Here is a 26,688-nt window from a genome sequence, read left to right on the forward strand (position 1 = left end):
TGCTGGGATTACAGGCATGAGCCACCACACCTGGCCTAGGATCCTTTTTCTAATACAGTTTTCAGGAAACCCATTATAATACTCTTCTCTCCTTTTGGGGAATGAAGGGAATTGCTCCTTTCTCACTGTCACTGCCTTTCCCGCACACCCCCAGGTGGACTTAAGCCACTGCAGTCCTTCCAAGTAGCCACCAATTTGCTGATTATCACTAAGATTCTAATAGCCACTTTGCTAGGACACATTTGCAGTATCATAAGCTTTCAGCCAGTTTGGTAGATAAATTATCTTGGAAGCAGTTTTATGAGTTCATGTTTTCATTTTCCTTAATGTGATTCTTCCAGTTTTAAAAGATGTTACACATAATTAGTGCATGAATTACTGCAGTGGTAGAAATGAGGTAGGAGGTTTCTGTTCTCTGCTCTCCCCTCTCTGTCACTTTTTGGAACGTTTCAGATCTTTCTCAAAGCCCCAAAGTATATTTCGTGATTACTCTTCGTTTCCTTCCCCCCCCCCCACCGCCCCAATCCAGCTTTTCCCAATTTTGGGAAGAACTGGGAAGAGAAGACCCTTCTTATTCTTCCTTTCATCAGTGCTAGAGGGAATGCTGGAAATTTGTAAAGTGGGGTGGCATAGTAAATAGTCTGGGTAGAGTGTGTGGAGCAAGGGAAATAAATGTATTTAAAAATAATAAAATTCTCCCTTCAAAAGGACTTACTGTCCATCTGTAAGGAGGCTAGCTGAAGCCGTTAGCTCCTTTAGGGTCTGCCTCAGCTTTGGAGCCTTCTGCCAGTGGTTGAGCGAAGCAGTGATTTAGAGCCTTGCCCTTTCTGCCCAGTACTAGATTCCCCTGAGTGGCCGTCTTTGCTCCCGAGCCCTCTGTTGGACAGGCTTTGTCAGGTCTGTGTTGTGGTCTGATGGCTCCTCTTGCCCAATCCTGCTGCTTCTGCACTTCTTCCAGAAGTTACTTCCCATTAAACTTTTTCCATTCTGAATTCTGTCTAGCATCTGCTTCCTGGAGAATCTAATCTGCAACACAGTTCTTACATAAAACACCCTATTTCCTTCATTTTACTAGTTTTACCTCAGACTTTGTGTATAATGTCATGGGAGTATAAATGAGATGCCTGCCTCTGTATGTTTTCTTTGTAGAAAATTTAGGAAATACAGATAGGCAGAAGCAAGACATTTTTGAAATTATTAATAATATTCCCACTAGAAGTAACTGCTGATAATGGCTTATTTTGGCAAACTTTATTTATTTAAGACAGAGTCTTGCTCTCTCGCCCAGGCTGGAGTGCAGTGGAGCGACCTGGGCTCACTGCAACCTCTGCTTCCTGGGTTCAAGCGATTCTCCTGCCTCAGCCTCCCAAGTAGCTGGGATTACAGGCGTGTGCCACCACACCCAACTAATTTTTGTGTTTTTAGTAGAGACGGGGTTTCACCATGCTGGCCATACTGGTCTCGAACTCCTGACCTCAGGTGATCCACCTGCCTCGGCTTCCCAAAGTTCTGGGATTACAGGCATGAGCCACTGCACCCGGCCAGTATTTTGACAAACTTTAGAGAAGCACGTGAGTATTCAGCTCAGTAAATTTTTTACAAACAAAAAACATCTGTGTAACCAGTACCCAATCAGGAAACAGAACTTTACTAGTACCTCAGATACCTCACTTGTAACAGCATAAATTTTGCCTCATTTTGAACTTGATATAATTGTAATCGTATAGTATATAGTCTTCTTCTTCTTCTTTTTTTCCTTCGAGACGCGGTCTAACTCGGTTGCCCAGGCTAGAGTCCAGTGGTGTGGTCATGGCTTCCTGTAGCCTCAAACTCTTGGGCCCAAGTGATCCTCCTGCTCAGCCTCCTGGGTAGCTGGGACCACAGATGTGTGCCACCACACCCAGTTAATTATTTTTTTGTGAGGTGGTGTCTCACTTTGTTGCCCAGGCTGGTCTCAAATTCCTGACCTCAAATGAGCCTCCTGTTTTGGCTTACTAAAGTGTTGGGATTATAGGCATGAGCCACTGTGCCTGCCCATTCTTCTGTCTTATGTTTGTTTGTTTTTTTGAGATGGAGTCTCGCTGTATTGTCTAGGCTGGAGTGCAGTGGTCCAGTCTTGGCTAACTGCAACCTCTGCCTCCCAGGTTCAAGTGATTCTCCTGCCTCATCCTCCCAAGTACCTGGGATTACAGGCACGTGCATCACCAAGCCTGGCTAAGTTTTGGATTTTTGTTTGTTTGTTGAGACGATCTCACTCTATTGCCCAGGCTGGAGTGCAGTAGAGTGATCTCGGCTCACTGCAACCTCCGTCTCCTGGGTTCAAGTGATTCTCATGCCTTAACCTCCCTAGTAGCTAGGACTACAGGCATACGCTACCACGCCCAGCTAATTTTGCGTTTTTAGTAGAGGTGGAGTTTCACCATGTTGGTCAGGCTGGTCTTGAACTCCTGACCTCAGATGATCTGCCTACCTCAGCCTCCCAAAATGCTGGGATTACGGGTGTGAGCCACTGCGCCTGGCCTAATTTTTGTATTTTTTAGTAGAGATGGAGTTTCACCATGTTGGCCAGGCTGGTTTTGAACTCCTGACCTCAGGTGATCCACCCGCCTCAGCCTCCCAAAGTGTTGGGATTACAGGCGTGAGCCACCGCATCCGGCCTTCTATTTTCTTTTGCTTAACATTATGTTTGAGAGATTTATTTGTATGTATGTAACCTGTGGTTCTTTGCCCTATAATATTTCATGGCGAATGTACCACAATTTATTTGTTCTGTTGTTGATAGACATTCATGTTGTTCTAGTTTTTACTGCCTGGATCTCTTAATGATTCATATTTTCTATTGTAAATACTGCCTTGTATTTGGTATTTTAGCCAGTGAAGCCTATTCTTGGAACATTTACTATCTTCTTTTTTTTTTTTTTGAGAGTCTTTCTCTGTGGCCCAGGCTGGAGTGTAGTGGCATGATCTCGGCTCACTGCAACCTCTGTCTCCCAGGTTCAAGCGATTCTCCTGCCTCAGCCTCCTGAGTAGCTGGGATTATAGGCACACGCCACTACACCTGGCTAATTTTTGTATTTTATGTTGTTTTTTTTTTTTTTTGAGACGGAGTCTCGCTCAGTCACGCAGGCTGGAGTGCAGTGGCGCGATCTCGGCTCACTGCAACCTCCACCTCCAGGGTTCACGCCATTCTCCCGCCTCAGCCTCCCGAGTAGCTGGGACTACAGGCGCCCGCCACCACGCCCGGCTAGTTTTTTTGTATTTTTAGTAGAGATGGGGTTTCACCGTGGTAGCCAGGATGGTCTCGATCTCCTGACCTCGTGATCCGCCCGCCTCGGCCTCCCAAAGTGCTGGGATAACAGGCGTGAGCCACCAAGCCCGGCTAATTTTTGTATTTTAGTAGAGACAAGGTTTCACCATGTTGCCCACAGTGGTCTTGAACTCCTGACCTAAGGTGATCTGCCTGCCTCAGAATCCCAAAGTGCTGGGACTACAGGTGTGAGCCACTGCACCCAACCAAGAACAAAAAAAATATATTTTGTAAATGGAAATAACCACTATTAAAAACAGAATGCTATAAATAGAATGATGTCTTTTGTTTCTAAAGTTGATGTACTAGAGCAATGTGAAAACAATAACAAAAGAGATATTTTGGCCGGGCGCAGTGGCTCACGCCTGTAATCCCAGCACTTTGGGAGGCTGAGGCGGGCGGATCACGAGGTCAGGAGATCGAGACCATCCTGGCTAACATGGTGAAACCCCATCTGTACTAAAAATAGAAAAAATTAGCGGGGCGTGGTGGCAGGCGCCTGTAGTCCCAGCTACTCCAGAGGCTGAGGCAGGAGAATGGCATGAACCCAGGAGGTGGAGCTTGCAGTGAGCCGCGATCAGGCCATTGCACTCCAGCCTGGGCGACGGAGCGAGACTCCATCTCAAAAAAAAATAAATAAAATAAAATAAATAAGAGATACTTTGTGGCAAAGTTATCTCCGAGTAAAAATAAATAAATAAAATAAAATAAATAAGAGATACTTTGTGGCAAAGTTATCTCCGAGTAAACACCGCAGTTGCAGGCGCCTCTGGCATGTATTCTCCGGGCAAACAGGAAAAAGGTTAAGTGAATCGTCTTGCATAAAAGCTTAGAAAAACTGTGCTTTTCTTTCTTTTTTTTTTTTTTTTTTGAGATGGAGGTTTGCTCTTGTTGCCCAGGCTGGAGTGCAGTGGCATGATCTCGGCTCACCGCAACTCTGCCTCCCAGGTTCAAGTGATTCTCCTGCCTCAGCCTCCCGAGTAGCTGGGATTACAGGCATGTGCCACCATGCCCGGCTAATTTTCAATTTTTAGTAGAGATGGGGTTTCTCCGTGTTGGTCAGGCTGGTCTCAAACTCCCAACTTCAGGTGATCCGCCCGCCTCGGTCTCCCAAAGTGCTGGGATTACAGGTTTGAGCCACCGTGCCGGGTCGAAAAACTGTTATTTCTTAACCCATATTCTCAGAATGTTATTACTCTTTACAGGACCCAGAGTTAGTTTTTCCTTCAAAGTTTGAGGTCTTGTTACTGGCCAAGGAGGCTAGTTGCTCTTCCCTTTGCTATCGGTCCGTCAGATCCTTGAGTTAGAGGAATTGTTGGAGAACAAGTTTTCTGGTTTATGGTTATACCAGAACTTGGCTGCCACTCTGGTTTTCAGTGAAGAGAAAAAATGTAATCAAAAGCCTTTGGGGATGGGCTTGGTATTTGAGCTGTACCTGTCGAATTAAGGTGGCTCACAACTGGTGTTGGAAAGTGCTGAAGAGAAGATTTCACACTGAGAGTGGAAACGAAATTATGAAGAGCTTGGATGTGCATGCCTGAATTGTTTTTGAGCTGCTTTTAGTGGAATACTGATATTTGTGTTTTACCTATTACAGCTGTTGAGTGGAATGTCATGGCCAGCTCCTCGGACAGTGAAGATGACAGTTTCATGGCTGTGGACCAGGAAGAAACTGTGCTGGAAGGGACAATGGAGCAAGATGAGGAGCCCCACCCAGTATTGGAGGCTGAGGAGACTAGACATAATAGGTCCATGTCGGAGCTGCCAGAAGAGGTTTTGGAGTATATCCTGTCCTTTCTCTCACCGTATCAGGAACACAAAACTGCGGCCCTTGTCTGCAAACAGTGGTATCGACTTATCAAAGGTACTGTGGATAGGAGAAAGGTTTATTTATTGATTTCAAATTTCACTGATTTACTTTTAGACTCCAAGTTTAGTTTTTTTCCTCCCTTAAATGTGTTATGGTTATAAAATCTAGCATTAGACGATACTACCTGGTTTTCTTTCTTACCCTGGTTAGTTTAATGAACAGCTTGAATACTAAAGTATCTAATCCCATTTGCATTTTAAAATGAGGATTCTTTTTAAAAGTTTCATATTCTTAGAGTTGATCTGGTTAATAGTATTGTTCTTTTCTTTCTTTTTTTTTTTTTTTTTCAGACAGAGTCTCACTCTGTTGCCCAGGCTGGAGTGCAGTGGCGCAATCTCGGCTCACTGCAAGCTCCGCCTCCCGGGTTCACGCTATTCACCTGCCTCAGCCTCTGGAGTAGCTGGGACTACAGGCGCCTGCCACCACGCCTGGCTGATTTTTTGTATTTTTAGTAGAGACGGGGTTTCACTGTGTTAGCCAGAATAGTCTTGATCTTCTGACCTCGTGATCCATCCGACTCAGCCTCCCAAATGGATTAATTGTATTGTTCTTGAATGGGCAAAATAGAAATGGATATGGGAGGCCGGGCGCGGTGGCTCACGCCTGTAATCTCAGCACTTTGGGAGGCCGAGGCGGGCGGATCACGAGGTCAGGAAATCGAGACCATCCTGGCTAACACGGTGAAACCCCGTCTCTATTAAAAATACAAAAAAAAATTAGCCGGGCTAGGTGGCGGGCGCCTGTAGTCCCAGCTACACGGGACGCTGAGGCAGGAGAATGGCGTGAACCCCGGGGGGCGGAGCCTGCAGTGAGCCGAGATCGCGCCACTGCACTCCAGCCTGGGTGAAAGAGCGAGACTCCTTCTCAAAAAAAAAAAAAAAAGAAATGGATATGGGATAATAGTAACAGCCAGCGTGAACATAGCCTTTATCACGTGTCAAGCACTATTGTAACTGCTTTACATTCTCACAGCAAACTCTGACTAGAACATCCTGCATGTTATAGATGACAGAACTGAGTGAAGCACAGTTAACTTATTTGCACAGATAGTAAATGCAGGATTAAAGATTCACATTCAGGCAATCTGGCTTTAAAGTCCATGCTCTTATTAAGGCTACAGATTGTCTCTGAGTAGCTACTTTTAGCAACTGTACTTTCTTGAAAACATTTGTCACTTGATTTTATCTCTAAACAGCAAAGACCCTATATACATCTTTTACTTTTTAAAATATGTTTCTTGGCCGGGTGCAGTGGCTCACGCCAGTAATCCCAGCACTTTGTGAGGCCAAGGCAGGTGGATCACCTGAGGTCAAGTTCGAGACCAGCCTGGCCAACATGGTGAAACTCTGTCTCTACTAAAAATACAAAAATTAGCTGGGTGTGGTGGTGGGCGCCTATAATCCCAGCTACTTGGGAGGCTGAGGCAAGAGAATTGCTTGAACCCAGGAGGCAGAGGTTGCAGTGAGCCAAGATCACTCCACTGGACTCCAGCCTGGGCTACAGAGCAAGACTCTGGTCCTTTTTTTCGTCCTTTTTCTAATCAAGATTTCAACTTTTTGCTAAATGTTTAGGTTGCTAGACATGCTGTATTTTTAATTAGCAGAAAGCAGTTAGTGACTTCATTGCATCTTAAGTGGAAAGGGCCCATTTTTTGTTTGAAGATGATCAATCAAGTGGAGTAATTTTTTATCAAGCGAGGGTTGTCTCGATGTGTTCTTTCCTGGGGGAACAAGGCAGCCAGAGATATAACAGAGAACAATCTTTAGATCAAAATCAATCAGTTTTAAAATGTTTTCCTTGCATCAAGGTGGTTCTCATGGGGAGGGGAGTCCTTGTCAACTCCCAAAGTCCACCTAGAGGGCTAAGAACCAGCTGTATTGAAACTGCTCTGTGGGCCCTGTGCTCATTTGATTATAACTGTTAATACTGGCACACACAGCCTGCTTCTATATTCTGAGTTGATGGGCTCTTCAGGAGAGATTGGCTCACTGCAATGTGGAAATACATGGTTTCACTTCTCAGATAAAGGAAGGAAAACCACAGGTAAGGGACTGTGATTTAATCAAATATATGAATTTATCCTTAGGTTTTCTTTGGCAGTCTTATTTTGGTTTTCTTTCTTTTCTCTCTCTTTCTTTCTTTCTTTCTTTCTTTCTTTCTTTCTTTCTTTCTTTCTTTCCTTCCTTCCTTCCTTCCTTCCTTCCTTCCTTCCTTCCTTCTTTCTTTCCTTTCATTCTTTCTTTTCTCTTTCTCTCTCTCTCTTTCTTCTTTTCTTTCTTTCTTTCTTTTTTTATTTTTATTCAGAGAAGAACCCTACCCTAGTACTCACAGTCTTAGATCGATCTTTCTGGCAGAAGTCACTGACGAGATAGTTTTGTTTGTTTGTTTTTAATTTTAATAGACTTTTTTTTAAAGAGCACTTTTAGGTTCACAGCAAAATTGAGCAGGAGAAACAAATTCCTCTGAGCGGACGCAGTGGAACACGCCTGTAATCCCAGCACTTTGGGAGGCTGACGTGGGCGGATCGCTTGAGATCAGGAGTTCAAGACCAGTCTGATCAACATGGTGAAACCTCATCTCTACTAAAAATATGAAAATTAGCCAGGCATGGTGGTGGGTGCCTGTAGTCCTAGCTACTCAGGAGGCTGAGGCAGGAGAAACGTTCAAACCTGGGAGGCAGAGGTTGCAATGTGCCAAGATTGAGCCACTGCACTCGAGTGTGGATGACAGAGCGAGATTCCATCTCAAAAAAAAAAAGCAAAACAAAACCGATTTCTCATATATCCCCTACCCTAACACATGTATAGCCTCTCCCATTATCAACATCCCCCACCAGAGTGGTACATGTGTTACAGTTGATGAACCTATACTGAAACATTGTTATTATCCCAAATTCCATAGTTTACGTTAATGTTCATGCTTGGTGTTGTGCATTCTATGGGTTTGGATGAATGTATAATGACACATATCCACTGTTATAATATAATAGCTTCACTGCCCTAAAAATCCTGTATACGCTCCCTGTTTATCCTTTCCTTCCACCAACCACTGGCAATCACTGATTTTTTTACTGTCTCCATAGTTTTGCCTTTTCTAGACGGTCATATAGTTGGAATCATACAGTATATAGCCTTTTCCAATTGGTTTCTTTCACTTAGTAATATTTGCATTTAAGTTTCCTCCTTATTTTTTGAGACAGGGTCATGCTCTGTTGCCTAGGCTGGAGTGCACTGGTGCAATTTTGGCTCACTGCAACCTCTGCCTCCCAGGCTCAAGTAATGTTCCCACCTCAGCCACCGGAATAGCTGGGACCACAGGTGTGCACCACCATGCCTGTGTAATTTTTAAAAAAAATGTTTATAGAGACAGGATCTTGCTGTTCTGACTGGTATCAAACTCCTAAGCTCAAGTGATTTTCCTGCCTCAGCTTCCAAAAGTGCTGGAATTACAGGTGTGAGCCACCGTGCCCGGCTTCCTCCATTTCTTTTCATGATTTCTTAGCTCTTTTTTTTGTTAGTGCTGAGTAATATTTCATTGTCTAGATGCACTACAGTTTGTTTACCCATTCACTTACTGAAAGGGCATCTTGGTTGCTTCCAAGATTTTACGATTATTAATAAAGCTGGTGTAAGCATCCATGTGCAGGTTTTTCTGTGGACGTAAGTTTTCAGCTCCTTTGGATAAATAAATACTAAGGTGCACAATTGCTGGATCATATGGTGAGAGCATCGTTAGTTTTGTAAGGAACTGCCAAACTGTTTTAAGTGGCTGAACCATTTTGTACTCCCACTAGCAGTGAATGAGAGTTCCTTTTGCTCCACATTCTCACCAGCATTTGTAGTAGTAGTTGGGATTTTCATCATTCTCATAGATGTGTAGTGGTATCTCATTTTAATTTGCATTTCCCCGATGACAAATGATATGGAGCATATTTTCATGCGCTTATGTGTTATCCACATACCTTCTTTGGTGAAGTGTCTGTTTCAGGTCTTTGACCCATTTTTTATTTTATATATATGTGTATATATATATATATTTTTTTTTTTTTGAGACAAGATCTTGCTCTGTCACCCATGTTGGAGCACAGTGGCATGATCATAGCTCATTGTGGCCTCGACTTCCTGGGCTCAAGCAATCCTCTCGCATCAGCCTCCCAAGTAGCTGGGACTACAGGTGTGTACCACCACACCCAGATAATTTTTGTATTTATTTATTTATTTTTGTAGAGATGGGGTCTCACTGTGTTGCTCAGGCTGGTCCTGAACTCTTGGGCTCAAGCGATCTTACCACCTGGGCCTGCTAAAGTCCTGAGATTATGAGCCACCATGCCAGGCCTTTGACCCTTTTTTTTTTTTTGAGACGGAGTCTTACTCTGTCGCCCAGGCTGGAGTGCAGGGGTGCGATCTCGGCTCACTGCAAGCTCCACCTCCTGGGTTCACACCATTCTCCTGCCTCAGCTGCCCAAGTAGCTGGGACTACAGGCACCCACCACCACACCCGGCTAATTTTTTGTATTTTTAGTAGAGACGGGCTTTCACCTTGTTAGCCAGGATGGTCTCGATCTCCTGACCTCGTGATTCGCCCGCCTTGGCCTCCCAAAGTGTTGGGATTACAGGCGTGAGCCACCGCGCCCGGCCTTGACCCATTTTTTAATTGGGTTGTTTGTTTATTAATGTCGTTGAGTTTTTTGGTTTGTTTGTTTGTTTTGAGATGCAGTCCCGCTCTGTTGCCCAGGCTGGAGTGCAGTAGCACAATATTGGCTCACTGCAACCTCCACCTTCTGGGTTCAAGCGATTTCCGGGTAATTTTTGTATTTTTAGCAGAGACAGGGTTTCACTGTGTTGGCCAGGCTGGTCTTGAACTCCTGACGTCAAGTGATCCACCTGCCTCGGCCTCCCAAAGTGCTAGGATTACAGACGTGAGCCACTGCGCCTGGCCCTAATATTGTTGAGTTTTAAGAGTTCTTTGGATATTCTATATAACTGTCTTTTATCAGATATGTCTTTTGCAAATATTTTCTTTCAGTCTGTGGCTTATCTTCTCATTCCCTTGACAGTATTTTTCACAGAGCAGAAACTTTTAGTTTTAATGAATTCTGGCTTATCAGTTATTTTGGGGAGGGGATAAGGTCTTGCTTTGTCTCCCACGCTGGAGTCTAGTGGTGTGATCAGGGCTCACTGCAGCCTCAACCTCCCAGGCTCAAGCAGTCCTCCGACTTCAGCTTCCCAAGTAGCTGGCACTATAAGCACACGCCACCATACCCAGCTAATTTTTTTTTCCTTTTTTTTTTTTCAGATGGAATCTCACTCCATCACCCAGGCTGGAGTGCAGTGGCACAATCTCAGCTCATTGCAGCCTCCACCTCCTGGGTTCAAGGAATTCTCCTGCTTCCACCTCCCAAGTAGCTGGGATTACAGGTGCATGCTACTACGCCCGGCTAATTTTTTTTTTTTTTTTTTGAGATGGAGTCTTGCTCTGTTGCCCAGGCTGGAGTGCAGTGGTGTGATCTCGGCTCACTGCAAGCTCCTCTTCTGGGTTCACGCCATTCTCCTGCCTCAGCCTCCCGAGTAGCTGGGACTACAGGCGTCTGACACCACACCCGGCTAATTTTTTCTATTTTTAGTAGAGACGGGGTTTCACCATGTTAGCCAGGATGGTCTCGATCTCCTGACCTTGTGATCTGCCCGCCTCGGCCTCCCAAAGTGCTAGGATTACAGCCGTGAGCCACTGCGCCCGGCCAATTTTTGTTTTTAGTAGAGACAAAACCATTTTTAGTAGAGTAGGTTTTACCATGTTGACCAGGCCGGTCTCAAACTCCGGACTTCAAGTGATCACCCACCTCGGCCTCCCAAAATGCTGGGATTACAGGTGTGAGCCACTGCACCCGGCCACACCCGGCTAATGTTTTAAAAAATACTTTGTCAATACAGGGTCTCCCTGTGTTGCCCAGGCTGGTCTTGAACTCCTGGGCTCAAGTTATCCTCCCACCTTGGTCTCCCAAAGTGTTGGGATTACAGGCGTGAGCGACCACGCCTGGCCATTCTTTCGTTCATGGATCATGCCTTTGGTGTTGTGTATAAAAAGTCATCCCCAGTCAGTCAAGGTCATCTAGATTTTCTCCTGTTATCTTTGAGGAGTTTTATGTTTTACATTTAGGATTGTGATTCATTTTTAGTTCATTTTCGTGAAAGATGTCCAGATTCATTTTCTTGCATGTAGATTTTAATTTATTTCAGCATCATTTTTGGAAAAGGTTTTTTTTTTCTTTAAGAGATAGGGTTGGCCAGTTGTGGTGGCTCACGCCTATAATCCCAGCACTTTGGGAGGCCAAGGTGGGTGGATCACGAGGTCAAGAGATTGAGACCATCCTGGCCAACATGGTGAAACCCCATCTCTACTAAAAATACAAAAAAAAAAAAAAAATTAGCTGGGCATGGTGGCGTGTGCCTGTAATCCCAGCTACTTGGAAGGCTGAGGCAGGAGAATCACTTGAGCCCGGGAGTTGGAGGTTGCAGTAAGCCAAGATTGTGCCACAGCACTCCAGCCTAGGTGACAGAGTGACGCTTCGTCTCAAAAAAAAAAAAACATTAAAAAAAAGAGAGAGATGGGGTCTCCCAGCCAGGCATGGTGGCTCACGCCTGTAATCCCAACATTTTGGGAGGCCAAGGTGGGCGGATCACTTGAGATCAGGAGTTTGAGACCAGCCTGGCCAACATGGTGAAACCCCATCTCTACTAAAAATGCAAAATTAGCTAGACATGGTGGCACATGCCTGTAATCTCAGCTACTTGGGAACCTGAGGCAGGGGAATCATTTGAACCTGGGAGGTGGAGGTTGCAGTCAGCTGACATTGCACCACTGCACTCCAGCCTGGGCAACAGAGTGAGACTCCTTCTCAAAAAAAAAAAAAAGAGAGAGATGGGGTCTCCCAGCCTGAGAACGTGGCCAACCCCCATCTCTATGAAAACAAACAAACAGAAATTAGCTGAGTGCGGTGGTGTGTGCCTGTAGTTCCAGCTACCCGGAGGCTGAGGTGGAAGGATCCCTTGTGCTCAGGAGGCAGAGAGTAAACGGAGATCGTGCCACTGCGCTCCATGCTAGGTGACAGAGTGAGACCCAGTCTCAAGAAAAAAAAAATGAGAGAGAGAGAGATGGGGTCTCACTGTGTTTCCCAGGCTGAAATTCAATGATTATTCACAAGTGGGATCATTGTGCACTGCAGCCTCGAACTCCTGGGCTCAAGCGATCCTCCTGCCTTGCTTCTCATGTAGCTAGGACCACAGGCATACACCACTGAGCCTGGCAAAAGGCTGTCTTTTCTGCATTGCATTACTTTTGCTTCTTTGTCAAAGATCAGTGAAGGCTGGACACAGTGGCTCACGCCTGTAATTCCAACACTTTGAGAGGCTGAGATGGGAGGAACGCTTGAGCTCAGGAGTTTGAGACCGGTCTGGACAGTATAGTGAGACCCCACCTCTATTAAAAAAATGAATGGACTGTATTTGTATGGGTCTATTTCTTGGCTCTCTATTCTGTTCCGTTGATTTATTTGTCTATTATTTGCAAATACCACGCTGTCTTGATTACTGTAGCTTTTATAGTAAGTCTTGAAGTCAGGTGGTATCAATCTTCTGACATTGTTCTTCTCCTTCCATGTTTTCTTGGCTATTCTGGGTCTTGTGCTTCTCCACATAAACTATAGAAACAGTTTGTCGATATTCACAAAATAATTTGCTGTGGTTTTGACTAGGATTGCATTGAATCTATAGATCAAGTTGGGAAGAACTGACATCTTGGCAATATTGAATCTTCTTGTCCTATCCATGAACATGGACTATCTCTTTATTTAGTTCTTTGATTTCTTTCATCATAGTTTTATGGGTTTCCTCATATAGATTTTGTATGTATTTTGTTATATTTATATCGAAGTATTTCATTTTTTGGTGCAAATGTATATGGATTATGTGTTTTAATTTCCAATTCTACTTGTTCATTGTTGTATGCTAACCTTGTATCCTGCAACCTTGCTTATTAGCTCTAGGACCAAGACAGGTTATGATTCCATAATCAATTCCTCTCCATTGTTATATGTTCGTCTTTTTTTTTTTTTGCTTGTTTTTTAAGAGACAGGGTCTCACTGTCTTGCCCAGGCTGGAATGCAGTGGCATGGCATGATCATAGGCATGATCGCTGCTGCCTTGAACTCCTGGGCACAAGTGATCCTCCCTCCTCTGCCTCCCAAGTAGCTAGGACTACAGATGCAGACCACCATGCCTGGCTAATTTTTAAATTTTTTGCAGAGAAACGGGATCTTGTTATGTTGCCCGGGCTGGTCTCAAACTCCTGGCTTCAAGCTATCCTTCTGCCTTGGCTTCCTAGAGCACTGGGATTACAGGTGTGGGCCACTGCGCCTGGCCTCTCATCTTTTAGAACACTTTTCCTGGTTGGGCATGGTAGCTCACACCTGTAATCCCAACACTTTGGGAGGCTTAGGTGGGTGGATCACCTGAGGTGGGGAGTTCGAGACCAGCCTAGCCACCATGGTGAAACCCTGTCTCTACTAAAAATACAAAAATTAGCTGGGTGTGGTGATGCATGTCTGTAGTCCCAGCTACTGAGGAGGCTGAGGCAGGAGAATCACTGGAACCCGGGAGGCAGAGGTTGCAGTGAGCCACTACACTCCAGCCTAGGCGACAGAGCAAGACTCTGTCTCAAAAAGAAAAAAAAAACTTTCCTGAGTTATATATTTCATAATCCATTTTAGCCAGGCATGGTGGTGTTTGCCTGTAGTCCCTGCTACCCAGGAGGCAGAGGTAGGAGTATTGCTTGAGCCTGGGAGGCAGAGGTTGCAGTGAGCTAAAAGTCATGCATGCCACTGCAGCCTGGGTAACGGAGCGAGACCCTGTCTAAAGAAAAAAATAAATAAAACATAATCAATTGTAAACTAATTATTATCTCCATATTTAAGACACAGAATGCTTTATTTTAGTTTCCAACTATAGATATTTACTGAACACCTGTTATGTTCCAGACATTGTTTTATCTTACTCTTTCATAAGGCTAAATTATCCCCCAACACCTTTGCTTTGGAGTAAATAATATCAATGATCTTGATATGTTGCCTTATAAGATAACATAAAAGGGATTAGAGTTACAGTGTGAGCTAATTTTGTAATTTTTAATGTCACTTAACCTCCCTGAACTTTGATAAAACGAAAGGTTTGCCTTTCAGTTTAAAAATTGTATTTCCTTTCTTTGAATGAAAATCAGATAAATTTGGAATTCCTTAAAGAAACTTGTCTTATAGGCTGGGCGCGGTGGCTCATGCCTGTAATCCCAGCACTTTGGAAGGCCGAGGCGGGTGGATCACGAGGTCAGGAGTTCAAGACCAGCCTGGCCAAGATGGTGAAACCCCATCTCTCTAAAGATAAAATTAGCCAGGCGTGGTGGCGGGTGCCTGTAATCCCAGCTACTCGGGAGGCTGAAGCAGGAGAATCACTTGAACCCGGGAGACGGAGGTTGCAGTGGCCGAGATCGCGCCACTGCACTCCAGCCTGGGCAACAGAATGAGACTCCATCTCAAAAAAGAAAAAAAAAAAAAAGAAACTTGTCTTATAAAAATGATAAAAACAGGTAATAGACACAGTTTTAATAATTTGATGGATAAGTTAAGTGTCTGGACTGACAGGTTTGCTCTTTCTGTCTTAGGTGTAGCCCATCAGTGTTATCATGGTTTCATGAAGGCTGTCCAGGAAGGAAACATTCAGTGGGAGAGCCGTACCTATCCTTATCCTGGAACCCCAATCACTCAGCGCTTCTCGCACAGTAAGTATTTACTGTGAAAGCAGATTCACCCCTGCCTGTGGTCATATTTCCAGAAACTTCTTTGGAGGCATGTTTTTTTGTTTGTTTTTGAGATAAGGTCTCACTCTATCACCCAAGCTGGAGTACAGTAGCATAATCACAGCTCACTGCAGCCTCCACCTCCCCAGGCTCAGGTGATCCTCCCACCTCAGCCTCCTGTGTGTGAGGACTACAGGCGTGCCCCATCACACCTGGTTAACTTTTGTATTTTTTGTAGAGATGGGGTTTCACCATGTTGCCCAGGTTAGTCTTGAACTGAGCTCAAGCAATTGGCCTGCCTTGGCCTCCCAGAGTGCTGGGATTACATAATGTGAGCCACCACACCCAGCCAAGGCATGTATTTTATCTGACTTTTAATTATTTATTTATTTATTTTGAAACGGAGTCTCACTCTGTCACCCAGGCTGTGATATGGTGGCTTGATCATGGGTCACTGCAGCCTCGACCTCCTGGGCTCAGGCAGTCCTTCTGCCTCAGCCTCCCGAGTAGCTGGGCCCACAGGTGCATGCCACCACACCTGGCTAATTTTAAAAAAATTATTTGTAGAGATGGGGTCTCACTGTATTGCCCAGGCTTGTCTTGAAAACTCCTGGGCTCAAGTGATCCTCCCACCTTGGCCTCCCAAAATGTTGGGATTACAAGTGTGAGCCATTGTGCCTGGCCATTATCTGACTTTTTAATGAAGGGAATGTAAAATGAGAGTTTATATTAATTTTATAACCAGAATTAGGGAAAAGTGTCAGCCTAAATATATTGTAGGCAGTTTGTTAAGAATTTTATATTCTGCTTTTTCTTTTTTTTGAGAGAGTCTCTGTTGCCCAGGGTGGAGTGCAGTGGTGCAATCTTGGCTCACCACAACCTCCACCTCTTGGGTTCAAGTGATTCTCCTGCCTCAGCCTCCTGAGTAGCTGGGACTACTGGCGTGTGCCACCACACCTGGCTAATTTTTGTATTTTTAGTAGAGATAGGGTTTTGCCATGTTGGCCAGGCTGGTCTCGAACTCCAGACCTCAGGTGATCCACCCACCTCGGCCTCCCAAAGTGCTGGGATTACAGGTGTGAGCCACCGAGCCCAGCCCTCTGCTTTTTCGTTGGATTTTTCTCTACTCCAAAGTGGTCAAGGTGTTATGCTTAGCATTTTAAACATCTGACATTATCTAAGAGGAAAACAAAGGAAAGCTGTACATGGGGGTATTTCTAAGATCTTGCTTAGGGAGTAGTCAGATTTTAGTACTAGGTCATATAATGACTATTTTAACATATGTTCAGCAAACACAAAATTTAAATGGACTCCTACAAAAATTTTGAATGTGACAAGTATCAATTATAAAATACAAATTTGGGCTGAGTTCAGTGGCTCACGCCTGTAATCCCAGCACTTTGGGAGGCTGAAGTGGGCAGATCACCTGAGGTCAGGAGTTCGAGACCAGCCTGGCCAACATGGTGAAACCCTGTCCACTAAAAATACAAAAAAAATTAATGAGCCATGGTGGCACGTGCCTGTAATCCCAGCTATTTGGGAGGCTGAGAAAAGAACTGCTTGAACCTGGAAGATGGAGGTTGCAGTGAGCTGAGATTGCACCATTGCACTCCAGCCTGGGCAACAAGAGTGAAACTCTATCTCAGGAAAAAAAAAATACAAATTTGGCCGGGCGCTGTGGCTCACGCCTCTAATCTCAGCACTTTGGGAGGCCAAGGCGGGCAGATCACCTGAGGTCAGGAGTTCGAGAACAGCATGGCCAACATGGTACGACCCCATCTCTACTAAAAATACGAACAATTCCATCCTGGCTAACACGGTGAAACCCCATCTCTTAAAAAAAAAAAAAAAATACAAAAAATTACCCGGGCGTGGTGGCGGGTGCCTGTAGTCCCAGCTACTCGGGAGGCTGAGGCAAGAGAATGGCGTGAACCCAGGGGGTGGAGCTGGCAGTGAGCCGAGATCATGCCACTGCACTCTAGCCTGGGCGACAGAGTGAGACTCTGTCTCAAAAATAAATAAATAAATAAAAATAAACAATTAGCCAGGTGTGGTGGCAGGCACCTATAATCAGGAGGCTGAGGCAGGAGAATCACTTGAACCCGGGGGAGGCGGAGGTTGCAGTGAGTCAAGATTGTGCCACTGTACTCCAGCCTAGGCAACAAGAGCGAAACTCTGTCTCAAAAAAAAAAAAAAAAAATTATCTTCTTGCCTATCTTCTCTCTTCATGTGAACCTGGACTAAAGACCATTAATAACCACCTCTAAAACTGGGGACAGTATCTCTTCCTCTGACATTCGGAAATCTGTAAGAAATCTGTAAAGTCATTGCTTACTGTCTTCACTGAAAAGCAGTATAAGCATGAAGTAGGCACGGGGCAGGGATGTGCAGCATCCTGCAGTGCATAGGACAGTCCTACAGATAAAAAACTATCCTGCCCCAAATGACAAGAGCTCCTGTTGGGAAATACTGCAAGTCTGAAACATGCAACTAGCCTTCCATTCTTCCACCAGCAAGCTTCAGCGTTAGTGTGCTGCATGTAGGAGTTTTCATTCTGCCTGCCTTTCAAGGACCTGGCTTGCCTTTTCAGCCTGACTCACTGCTGCATCCTTAGGTAGCCAGACTTCAGCCACATGAACCTCGTTGTTATGTCTTAAACTTCCCTGTTTGCCCTTCCCTTTTTTTCTTTTTTTAATTAGTTTTTGAAATTTTTAATGGTGTTTTGCCATGTTGTCCAAACTGATCTTGAACCCCTGAGCTCAAGCAGTCTGCCCACCAGATATGGTTTGGCTCTGTGTCCCCACCCAAATCTCATCTCCTCCAGTGGTAATCCCCATGTGTCAAGAGAGTGACCTGGTGGGAGGAGACTGGATCATGGGGGCGGTTTCCTCCATGCTGTCCTTGTGATAGTGAAAGAATTTTCATGAGACCTGACGGTTTAAAAGTGGCGGTTTCAGCTGGGCACAGTGGCTTACGCCTGTAATCCCAGCACTTTGGGAGGCTGAGGAGGGCGGATCACTTGAGGTCAGGAGTTCGAAACCAGCCTGGCCAACATGGTGAAACCCCGTCTCTACTAAAAATACAAAAATTAGCTGGGCCTGGTGGCAGGTGCCTATAGTCCCAGCTACTTGGGAGGCTGAGGCAGGAGAGTTGCTTGAACCCCTGTGGTGGAGGTTGCAGTCAGCTGAGATTGCACCACTGCACTACAGCCTGGGCAACAGAGCGAGACTCTGTTTCAAAAAAAAAAGGCAGGGGGAGGGGGCAGTTTCCCCTGTGCTCTTTCTCCTGCTGCCTTGTAAGAAGGTGCTTGATTCTCCTTTGCCTTCTACCATAAATGTAAGTTTCCTGAGGCCTCTCCACCCGTGTGGAACTGTGAGTCAGTTAAACCTCTTTCCTTTATAAATTACCCAGTCTTGGATAGTTCTTTATAGCAGTGTGAAAATGGACTAATACACTACCTCAGTCTTGCTAAGTGCCTAGATTACAGGCATTGAGCTACCACACCCGGCCTGCGCTTCTTGATGGACTGAAAGTGTTCTGTTCTCTAAAAGTCATCTCAAAGATAAAATCAAAAGCCACATTTTTTTACCCACTTCTCAGACTCCTCGCCATAGATATTAAGCTCTTTTCTTCCTCTCTGCTTCCCTAATATACTGTTCATACCTTCCTCCATTATTTATTACCATCTGTCTTTTGCCATTATTATCTGTGTGAGAGAGGCTGCATGCTAAAAAGGAAAGACCTTTGGATGTGGGAAACAAGTTTCTTGGCTTGTCTGACTCACAGTTTCTTTGTCTGAAAAATGGATATGACAAATTCTGTTTGTGCCATAGATTGCTGAGAAATGCATTTAAGAAAACACTTGTAAAAATATGTTTTAAGGTCGAGGCAGGAGAATGACTTGAGCCCAGGTGTTTGAGACCAATTTGGGCAACATCTCTATTTAAAATTAAAATATATGTATATATTTTAAGGTGTAAAAAAGTAGGATGATGATGATGTCTCCCCCACAAGATTGTTGTCTACTTAAAGATAGACAGGCTCCATGTCTTAGACATTCTTGTACCATTTACCATTTCTTTTTTCTTTTTTTTTTCTTTGAGATGGGGTCTCACTCTGTCACCCAAGCACCCAGGCTGGAGTGCAGTGGCGCAGTCTCGGCTCACTGCAACCTCTGCCTCCCAGATTTAAGCTATTCTCTTGCCTCAGCCTCCCAAGTAGCTGGGATTACAGGTGCCTGCCACCATGTGCAGCTAATTTTTGTAGTTTTAGTAGAGACGGGGTTTCGCCCTATTGCCCAGGCTGGTCTGAAACTCCTGGGCTCAAGCAGTCTGCCTGTCTCAGCCTCCCAAAGTGCTGGGATTGCAGGTGTGAGCCACCGCACCCAGCCTTCTTGTACTATTTCACAACACCTTGTTCATAGTTGATATCTAATAAATTTGGTATCAATACATTTTGATACCTAATAATTTTTGTGGACTTAAGTGCAACAAAGGTATGCACAGTACAGTGTCTTTCCTATGGAAAAGTCTGGGACAAAAACAGGTGAAGTAAAAAGGCCAATTCTAGGGCCAGGTGTGGTGGCTCACCCCTGTAATCCCAACACTTGGGGAGGTCAAGGCACGTGGATCACTTCAGGCCAGGAGTTGGAGACCAGCCTGGCCAACATCATGAAACCCTATCTCCACTAAACATACAAAAATTAGCTGGGTGTGGTGGGCGCATGCCTGTAATCCCAGCTACTCAGGAGGCTGAGGCGGGAGAATCGCTTGAACCTGGGAGGCAGAGGTTGCAGTGAGCCGAGATTACGCCACTGCACTCCAGCCTGGGCAACAGAACAAGACTCTGTCTCAAAAAAAAAAAAAAAAAAAAAAAATTAAAGGCCAATTCTAGCTTTTTGGTGAATGTGTGCATAGCTAATCATGCAAGCTTTAATTAATGTAGAATGTCCTTTTCAGATTGATGTAGGGGTCTCACCTGAGTCCCCTACATCATGCTTTGAAAAATGTTTCAGTGTTGTAGGCATCACATATAGTCAGGTAGTTCCATACACAATGTTCATCATGCTCCCGCAGGAGCCAGCAGGCCCAGACTAGATAACCGCCCTTGCTTCTTCATAGTTATGTAATTAGAGACCTTATCAAATATGTTCTGGCTTGTAGGTGTGAGACACATGACAGCATAGTCTCTTTAAGCATGGGATAAATGCCTCAGGATCTTTCCCTGGAGACAGGTGAAGAAACAAAAGAGGATTTGACATCTGAAAATGCAAAAGCATATCATTCATTTAGTGAGCATTTATTGCATGCTCCATACACCGTGGAAAAGATGAAACTACTGGAAGATCTTGCACTTGAGATGATTATAGAATAGTGGAGAAGTATTCAGAACTGTGAGGAACTGTTTGCTTGCTCTGTGTGTAATTAAATTGTGACTATTTGACTTGTATTTTAATAGGGATGATTAGTATGTGTTGTAAACTAAGCCCATTTCAGAAAACTTGAAGAGATTTACCAGTTGGAATAGACATTCTCAGTATTATTTCTTAGCCCAGTATTTATACTGTACTGTGAGCTGTAACTGTATAGCACATTCCAGTGGTCTAGATGTTCTGAAAGGAAAATTTTCTATTTGGGTGGAGAACTTTTGAAAAGGGAAATTACTACTGGAGCACTGGGAGTTGCTCAAATTCTTTTTCCTAAAAGGTTCATTTGAACTTGTTGGGTCTTCCTCCCTGCCCCCGCCCCCCCCTCAGATCAATCTGTAGGTGTCTTAAATAAAAAATAGGCAATAAGTAAAGTTCAGTAGGCTAGGGTGCTTAAAATAGTTGAGCGTGGCCGGGCGTGGTGGCTCACGCCTGTAATCCCAGCACTTTGGGAGGCCATGGCGGGTGGATTACGAGGTCAAGAGATTGAGACCATCCTGGCCAACATGGTGAAAGTCTGTCTCTACCAAAAATACAAATATTAGCTGGGCATGGTAGCATGCGCCTGTAGTCTCAGCTACTTGGGAGGCTGAGGCAGGAAAATCGCTTGAACCCAGGAGGCGGAGGTTGCAGTGAGCTGAGATTGTGCCCACTGCACTCCAGCCTGGGCGACAGAACGAGATTCCATCTCAAAAACAAAAATAATAATAATAATTAAGCGTATTATTGATAGTTATTTTCTCATTCCATTATAGCTGAGTTCTAAATATAGCTGCCTAAATTGACTCCCTTCCTCTCCCAACTTTGTTGATAATTGACTGCCGGTCACTGAAAATACAGTAGTGTGTGAAACTTGCCATTTTAGTGCCATTAGCTTTGCATACTTTGGGCTGTGCCTTCCTCTTCCAGAAACCTTTGTTTGCTCAAGAGAAGCAGGAAAATGCCAATTGCCCTATTTTAGTATGGGATTAAAATACATATGGTAAGGACCTCAGGGCCCGGCTGTTGGCTGGGTTTTCAGTCCAAATAGAGAAGAAAAATGTGGGCTGGGTGCGGTGGCTCGTGCCAGTAATCCCAGCACTTTGGGAGGCCGAGGAGGGTGGATCACGAGGTCAGGAGTTTGAGACCAGCCTGGCCAACCCCGTCTCTACTAAAAATATAAAAAATTAGCCAGGCATGGTGGCACACGCCTGTAATCCCAGCTACTTGGGAGGCTGAGGAGGAGAATCGCTTGAACCTAGGAGGCAGAGGTTGCAGTGAGCCAAGATTGTGCCATTTCACTACAGCCTGGGTGACAGAGCAAGACTCTGTCTTGAGGAAAAAAAATAAAAAAGGAAAAATGTTTGCGACCTTTTTAAAAAAATAGAGACACTGTGTTCTTTTGCTACACTAAGGAAGCAGCTGCCAAGAAGTTATCTGTGAGGAACTGGGAGACGTAACAAAACCTTGACTCTTTTAGTTATGAAATCATGGATTTGTTTTATTAAGCAATGTTATAATGGACACTAGTTAAGGTTTCAGAAGTCATAGGACATTGGCCGGGCGCGGTGGCTCACACCTGTCATTTCAGCACTTTGGGAGGCCGAGGCAAGCGAATCACCTGAGGTCAGGAGTTCGAGACCAGCCTGGCCAACATAGTGGAACCCCGTATCTACTAAAAATACAAAAACTAGCTGGGAGTGGTGGCGGGCACCTGTAATCCCAGCTACTTGGCAGGTTGAGGCAGGAGAATCACTTGAACCTAGGAGGCGGAGATTGCAGTGAGCCGAGATCGTGCCACTGCACTCCAGCCTGGGTGACAGAGTAAGACTCCATCTCAGAAAATAAATAAATAAAGAACTCATAGGACATTGCTAATTTTTCTGGAGTTCTGGAATATCAAGAGGAGAAGAATGTTCTTTTACTGACCCAACCTGGTACCAGTTGGCTCATTTCAAAATTGCCCCATTTTTTAGGATTACTAGGTCAAGATATATCTAAGAGGACCAGGATATCTGGAGTTGAGCTCCTTTAGTGGAGATTAAAATGTGGCTCCAGTAATTGTCCTTTTGTTTGGCTAATGTCTTCTAACTTGATCCTTTGTTATTTGTAGTTCTTTGGTTTTTTGTTTTTGTTTTTTGAGACAGAGTCTTGCTCTATCGCCCAGGCTGGAGTACAGTGGCGCAATCTCAGCTCACTGCAACCTCCACCTCCTGGGTTCGAGTGATTCTACTGCCTCAGCCTCCCCAGTAGCTGGGAATTACAGGTGCATGCCACCATGCCAGACCAATTTTTGTATTTTTAGTAGAGAGGGGTTTCACCATGTTGGCCAGGCTGGACTTGAACTCCTGACCTCAGGTGATCCAGCCACCTCAGCCTCCCAAAGTGCTGGGATTACAGGCATGAGCCACTGTGCCCAGCCTGTTATTTGTAGTTCTTAACAGATCTGATATGTGAGCCATGGATTCATTGGACTTGACTTTTTTTTTGAGATGGAGTCTCACTCTGTTGCCCAGGCTGGAGCGCAGTGGCGGGGTCTCGGCTCACTGCAAGCTCCGCCTCCCGGGTTCAGACCATTCTCCTGCCTCAGCCTCCCAAGTAGCTGGGACTACAGGCGCCTGCCACCACGCACGGCTAATTTTTTTTTTTTGTACGTTTAGTAGAGATAGGGTTTCCGCTGTGTTAGCCAGGATGGTCTCGATCTACTGACCTTGTGATCCGCCCGCCTCCGCCTCCCAAAGTGCTGAGATTACTGGCGTGAGCCACTATGCCCAGCCTGGACTTCTTAGTAGAGTTCTGGGGATACAGTAAATATTTTGCAGGTGTGAGCCTATTGATGGCTAGATGGTATTTTATTTCTTCACATCTGTTTTCTCTAATTTCTTTGGTAATTTTAAAAGCCTGCAGCTCCATTATTCCACAGTGTCAGAGGTCAGATAATTTGGATTTAACCCTTCCACTAACTGAGATTATGGGGTTTAAGGCACTAAACATACTGCTTTCATTACCTCTTGCTCAGTTTTCTGACTTGGCCTTCTTACTGTAGAGAGTCCCAGGGGTCTAACAGGAGGGCTAAATTAAGGGAAAAGAAAAGAAGGTAGGGGGCTGGGCGCATTGGCTTTCACCTGTAATCCCGGCACTTTGGGAGACCGAGGTGGGTGGATCACCTGAGGTCGGGAGTTTGAGACCAGTTTGGCCAACATGGTGAAACCCTATCTCCACTAAAATACAAAAATTAACTGGGTGTGGTGGTGTGTGCTTGTAATCCCAGTTACTCCTACTTGGGAGACTAAGGCAGGAGAATCGCTTGAAGCTGGCAGGTGGAGGTTGCAGTGAGCCAAGATTGTGGCACTGGACTCCAGCCTAGGCCACATAGCAAGAATCTGTCTCAAAAAAAAAAAAAAAAAAAAAAAAAGCAGGGGGTGCGGGGTGGGGGGGAGTTTATTCCCAGAGCTAGTATAGTGTATGTCACAGAGGTGATTATAGTAGTGGCATTGGATGAGTCAACAGTAGTAGCATTTCCCTTTTTCTGAACTCGGGTAACTAGTGCCAGAGTTCAGAAGAGACCTTAAAAATATTGGTGTGCTAAACTGAATTAGACCTACAAATATGCTAGATGATCATTAAAGCCATGCACAGGGCAATGAATCTGTGAATTTCTTGTTTGTGTGTTTTTTTTTTTTTGAGATGGAGTCTTGCTCTGTCGTTCAGGCTGGAGTGCAGTGGCGCAATCTCGGCTCACTGCAACCTCCGCCTCCCGGGTTCAAGCGATTCTCCTGTCTCAGCCTCTTGAGTAGCTGGGATTACAGGCATGCGCCACCACGCCTGGCTAATTTTTGTAATTTTAGTAAAGACGGGGTTTCGCCATGTTGGCCAGGGTGGTCTCGAACTCCTGACCTCGTGATCAGCCTGCCTCAGCCTCCCAAAGTGTTGGGATTACAGGCATGAGCCACTGCACCTGGCCTGAATCTGTGAATTTCTTTTTCCTTTCCCCTTCCTTTTATATGACACTGAACCGTTAGTTTCACATGAACATTGAGAGGTCTTTTTTATTAATTAATTTAATTTAATTTTTACCTCCTGTGTGCATGAAATGGATGGCAAGGAAAGCTTTGCTTGGGCCTCTTCCTGAAATCCAAGATGGCAAATGCAAGGCTGTAAGGAATGTGATTGTCATTTCCAAAGGATAGAGACTGCAAGGGGCAGAACTTAGCACTCATGCATCTTTTCTAGACTCTGGCTTTGGTCTTTGTAGTTTTGGGGTAACAGCCTTTTTCATAGTCATTGCCTCTTTTTCTTAGGAATGCCTGGTGATGTGTATGCAATCATCTAATCAAAGAAGGCTTTTCTTAGAGATCCTGGTGTTTTTTAAATGTTACTGTTCTGTTTTCTAGTCGGCTTCAACCAGCATGCCTTGGTAGCTCTTGCATACATATTGGGACTTAATGATTTCCATGCTTTTTCAGTCTGTTGCTTTAGGACTAGTCCAAGACCATACTACTGTTGAGTTTCCCCCACTGGCCTTTGGAATTAATAAAAACTGTATTTCCTCAATCACATTGGACTTTATGTGTGGTTACTTCATGGTATTGATTAAAATCATTTCATTGTGTGTCATACAAAGATTCATTTATTGGCCGGGCATGGTGGCTCACGCCTGTGATCCCAGCACTTTGGGAGGCCGAGGCGGGTGGATCACCTGAGGTCAGGAGTTCGAGATTAGCCTGGCCAACATGGTGAAACTCCATCTCTACTAAAAATACAAAAAAATTAGCTGGGTGTGGTGGTGCACACCTGTAATCCCAGCTACTTGGGAGGCTGAGGCAGGAGAATTGCTTGCACCTGGGAGGCAGATGTTGCAAGATCGTGCCACTGCACTCCAGCGTGGCTGACAGAGGGAGACTCCATCTCAAAAAAAAGAAAGAGAAAAAGATTCATTTATTGATTTGAGCTTCAGGTTTAATTTGAAAACAAAAACAACAGGAGGATTGGAGGAAAGGAATGGGAGGACAGAGTTCATGTTTTGGCATTATCTTTGCTTAGCTCTAGAGAATAATGATGCAGATTTAGATTAATTATGTAGCTGTGCTGAAATTTCCCTCATTTGAGCACATTTAATGTGAATTATTATATGTTCTTACTGGACTTACACTGTTACATCATTGTCAACTTGCTTAGTGTGCTCAGAAATAAAATTTTCGTAGCTTTCCTCTGGACCTTGTTTTAAAGGGTAATATATTGATCCACTTGGAGACAAGAGGCTCGTAATAGAAATTTGGTACTTGGTAACAAAACTGCTGAATGTGTGGAATAAGCTTTGAAAAATAAATGTTATGGTTAAAATGTTGGAAGGGCCTCAGAATTTTCACAGCAGTTATTTGTGTATTTTCTTTCTAGGTGCATGCTATTATGATGCTAATCAGTCTATGTATGTGTTTGGAGGCTGTACCCAGAGCAGCTGCAATGCTGCTTTCAATGACCTCTGGAGACTTGACCTAAACAGCAAAGAGTGGATCCGACCTTTGGCTTCAGGTAAGAGATGAAATGCTGATCTTTGCCTCCTTACCAGGTGACTCCCTTGGCATGGAAACTCTACCTGATCTTTTTTGGTGTTGGTCTCAAGGATAGGTTACTGGGACTCAGGTCCTTAAGTTTAATGTGCCATGTAAATGATAATAGTAATATGCTTGTGTAAGTCTTCGTTTTTTGTCAAATTATACTTTATCATTAGTAATGGTGCCCTGCCAAAATTGCCGTACTGCTGTGTGAATTCATTTGCATGGTTTTCTCAAGTATACTCATACAGGTGTGATACATCATTTGGTAGGAGGTTGAAGTAAGAACAGAAACACAGAGTCGTGAGAACTGTAGTTGACTGACAGAAGCTATTGTCCTAGGGCTAAGGTCTCTGAATATCTTTTGTTGTTGCCAGCTCAGATATTTGGGGAGTGTATGGGACATGCCTCTGCTAGTTACTCTTAACAACCCAGGGGTGTGGGAAGATTCCACAGTAGGTACATTCCTGCCCAGTCCCACTATGCCAGAAATCTGGCAGAAAGAAACTAGATTATTTTCTTATTTTTGACCTAACCTCTCCTGGGGGAAAAAATAAAAACAATGGTTTTTGCACTCATGAGGCAGGGCAATTTGAGGAGGCATAGATTGGAGGGGTTGGTGTGATGGAGAAATAGAGTCCACTGAGTATAAAATATTCTGCTAGGTTTGTTGGCAAGCTTTTCCCAAAACATTCATTTGGCCTTTTAG

At 44.6% G+C, this 26,688-nt stretch overlaps 2 protein-coding genes across 3 annotated transcripts in view; both read left to right on the forward strand.

Moving 5' to 3' along the window:
- LOC129472521 (neuroblastoma breakpoint family member 1-like) overlaps positions 1–26,688 on the forward strand; it is a 705,345-nt gene that overhangs the window by 560,999 nt on the left and 117,658 nt on the right. The window lies entirely within an intron of this gene.
- FBXO42 (F-box protein 42) overlaps positions 1–26,688 on the forward strand; it is a 124,321-nt gene that overhangs the window by 45,408 nt on the left and 52,225 nt on the right. For both annotated transcript variants that reach the window (XM_055262227.2, XM_055262226.2), the window contains exons 2-4: positions 4,905–5,171; positions 14,886–15,002; positions 25,822–25,956. In XM_055262227.2, the coding sequence (XP_055118202.1) occupies positions 4,922–5,171; positions 14,886–15,002; positions 25,822–25,956 (502 nt within the window). In that variant the 5' untranslated portion in view covers positions 4,905–4,921. The remainder of the gene's footprint in view (positions 1–4,904; positions 5,172–14,885; positions 15,003–25,821; positions 25,957–26,688) is intronic.

This window comes from Symphalangus syndactylus, chromosome 22, assembly GCF_028878055.3.
Source record: "Symphalangus syndactylus isolate Jambi chromosome 22, NHGRI_mSymSyn1-v2.1_pri, whole genome shotgun sequence".
In the NCBI taxonomy this organism is placed as follows: Eukaryota; Metazoa; Chordata; class Mammalia; order Primates; family Hylobatidae; genus Symphalangus; species Symphalangus syndactylus.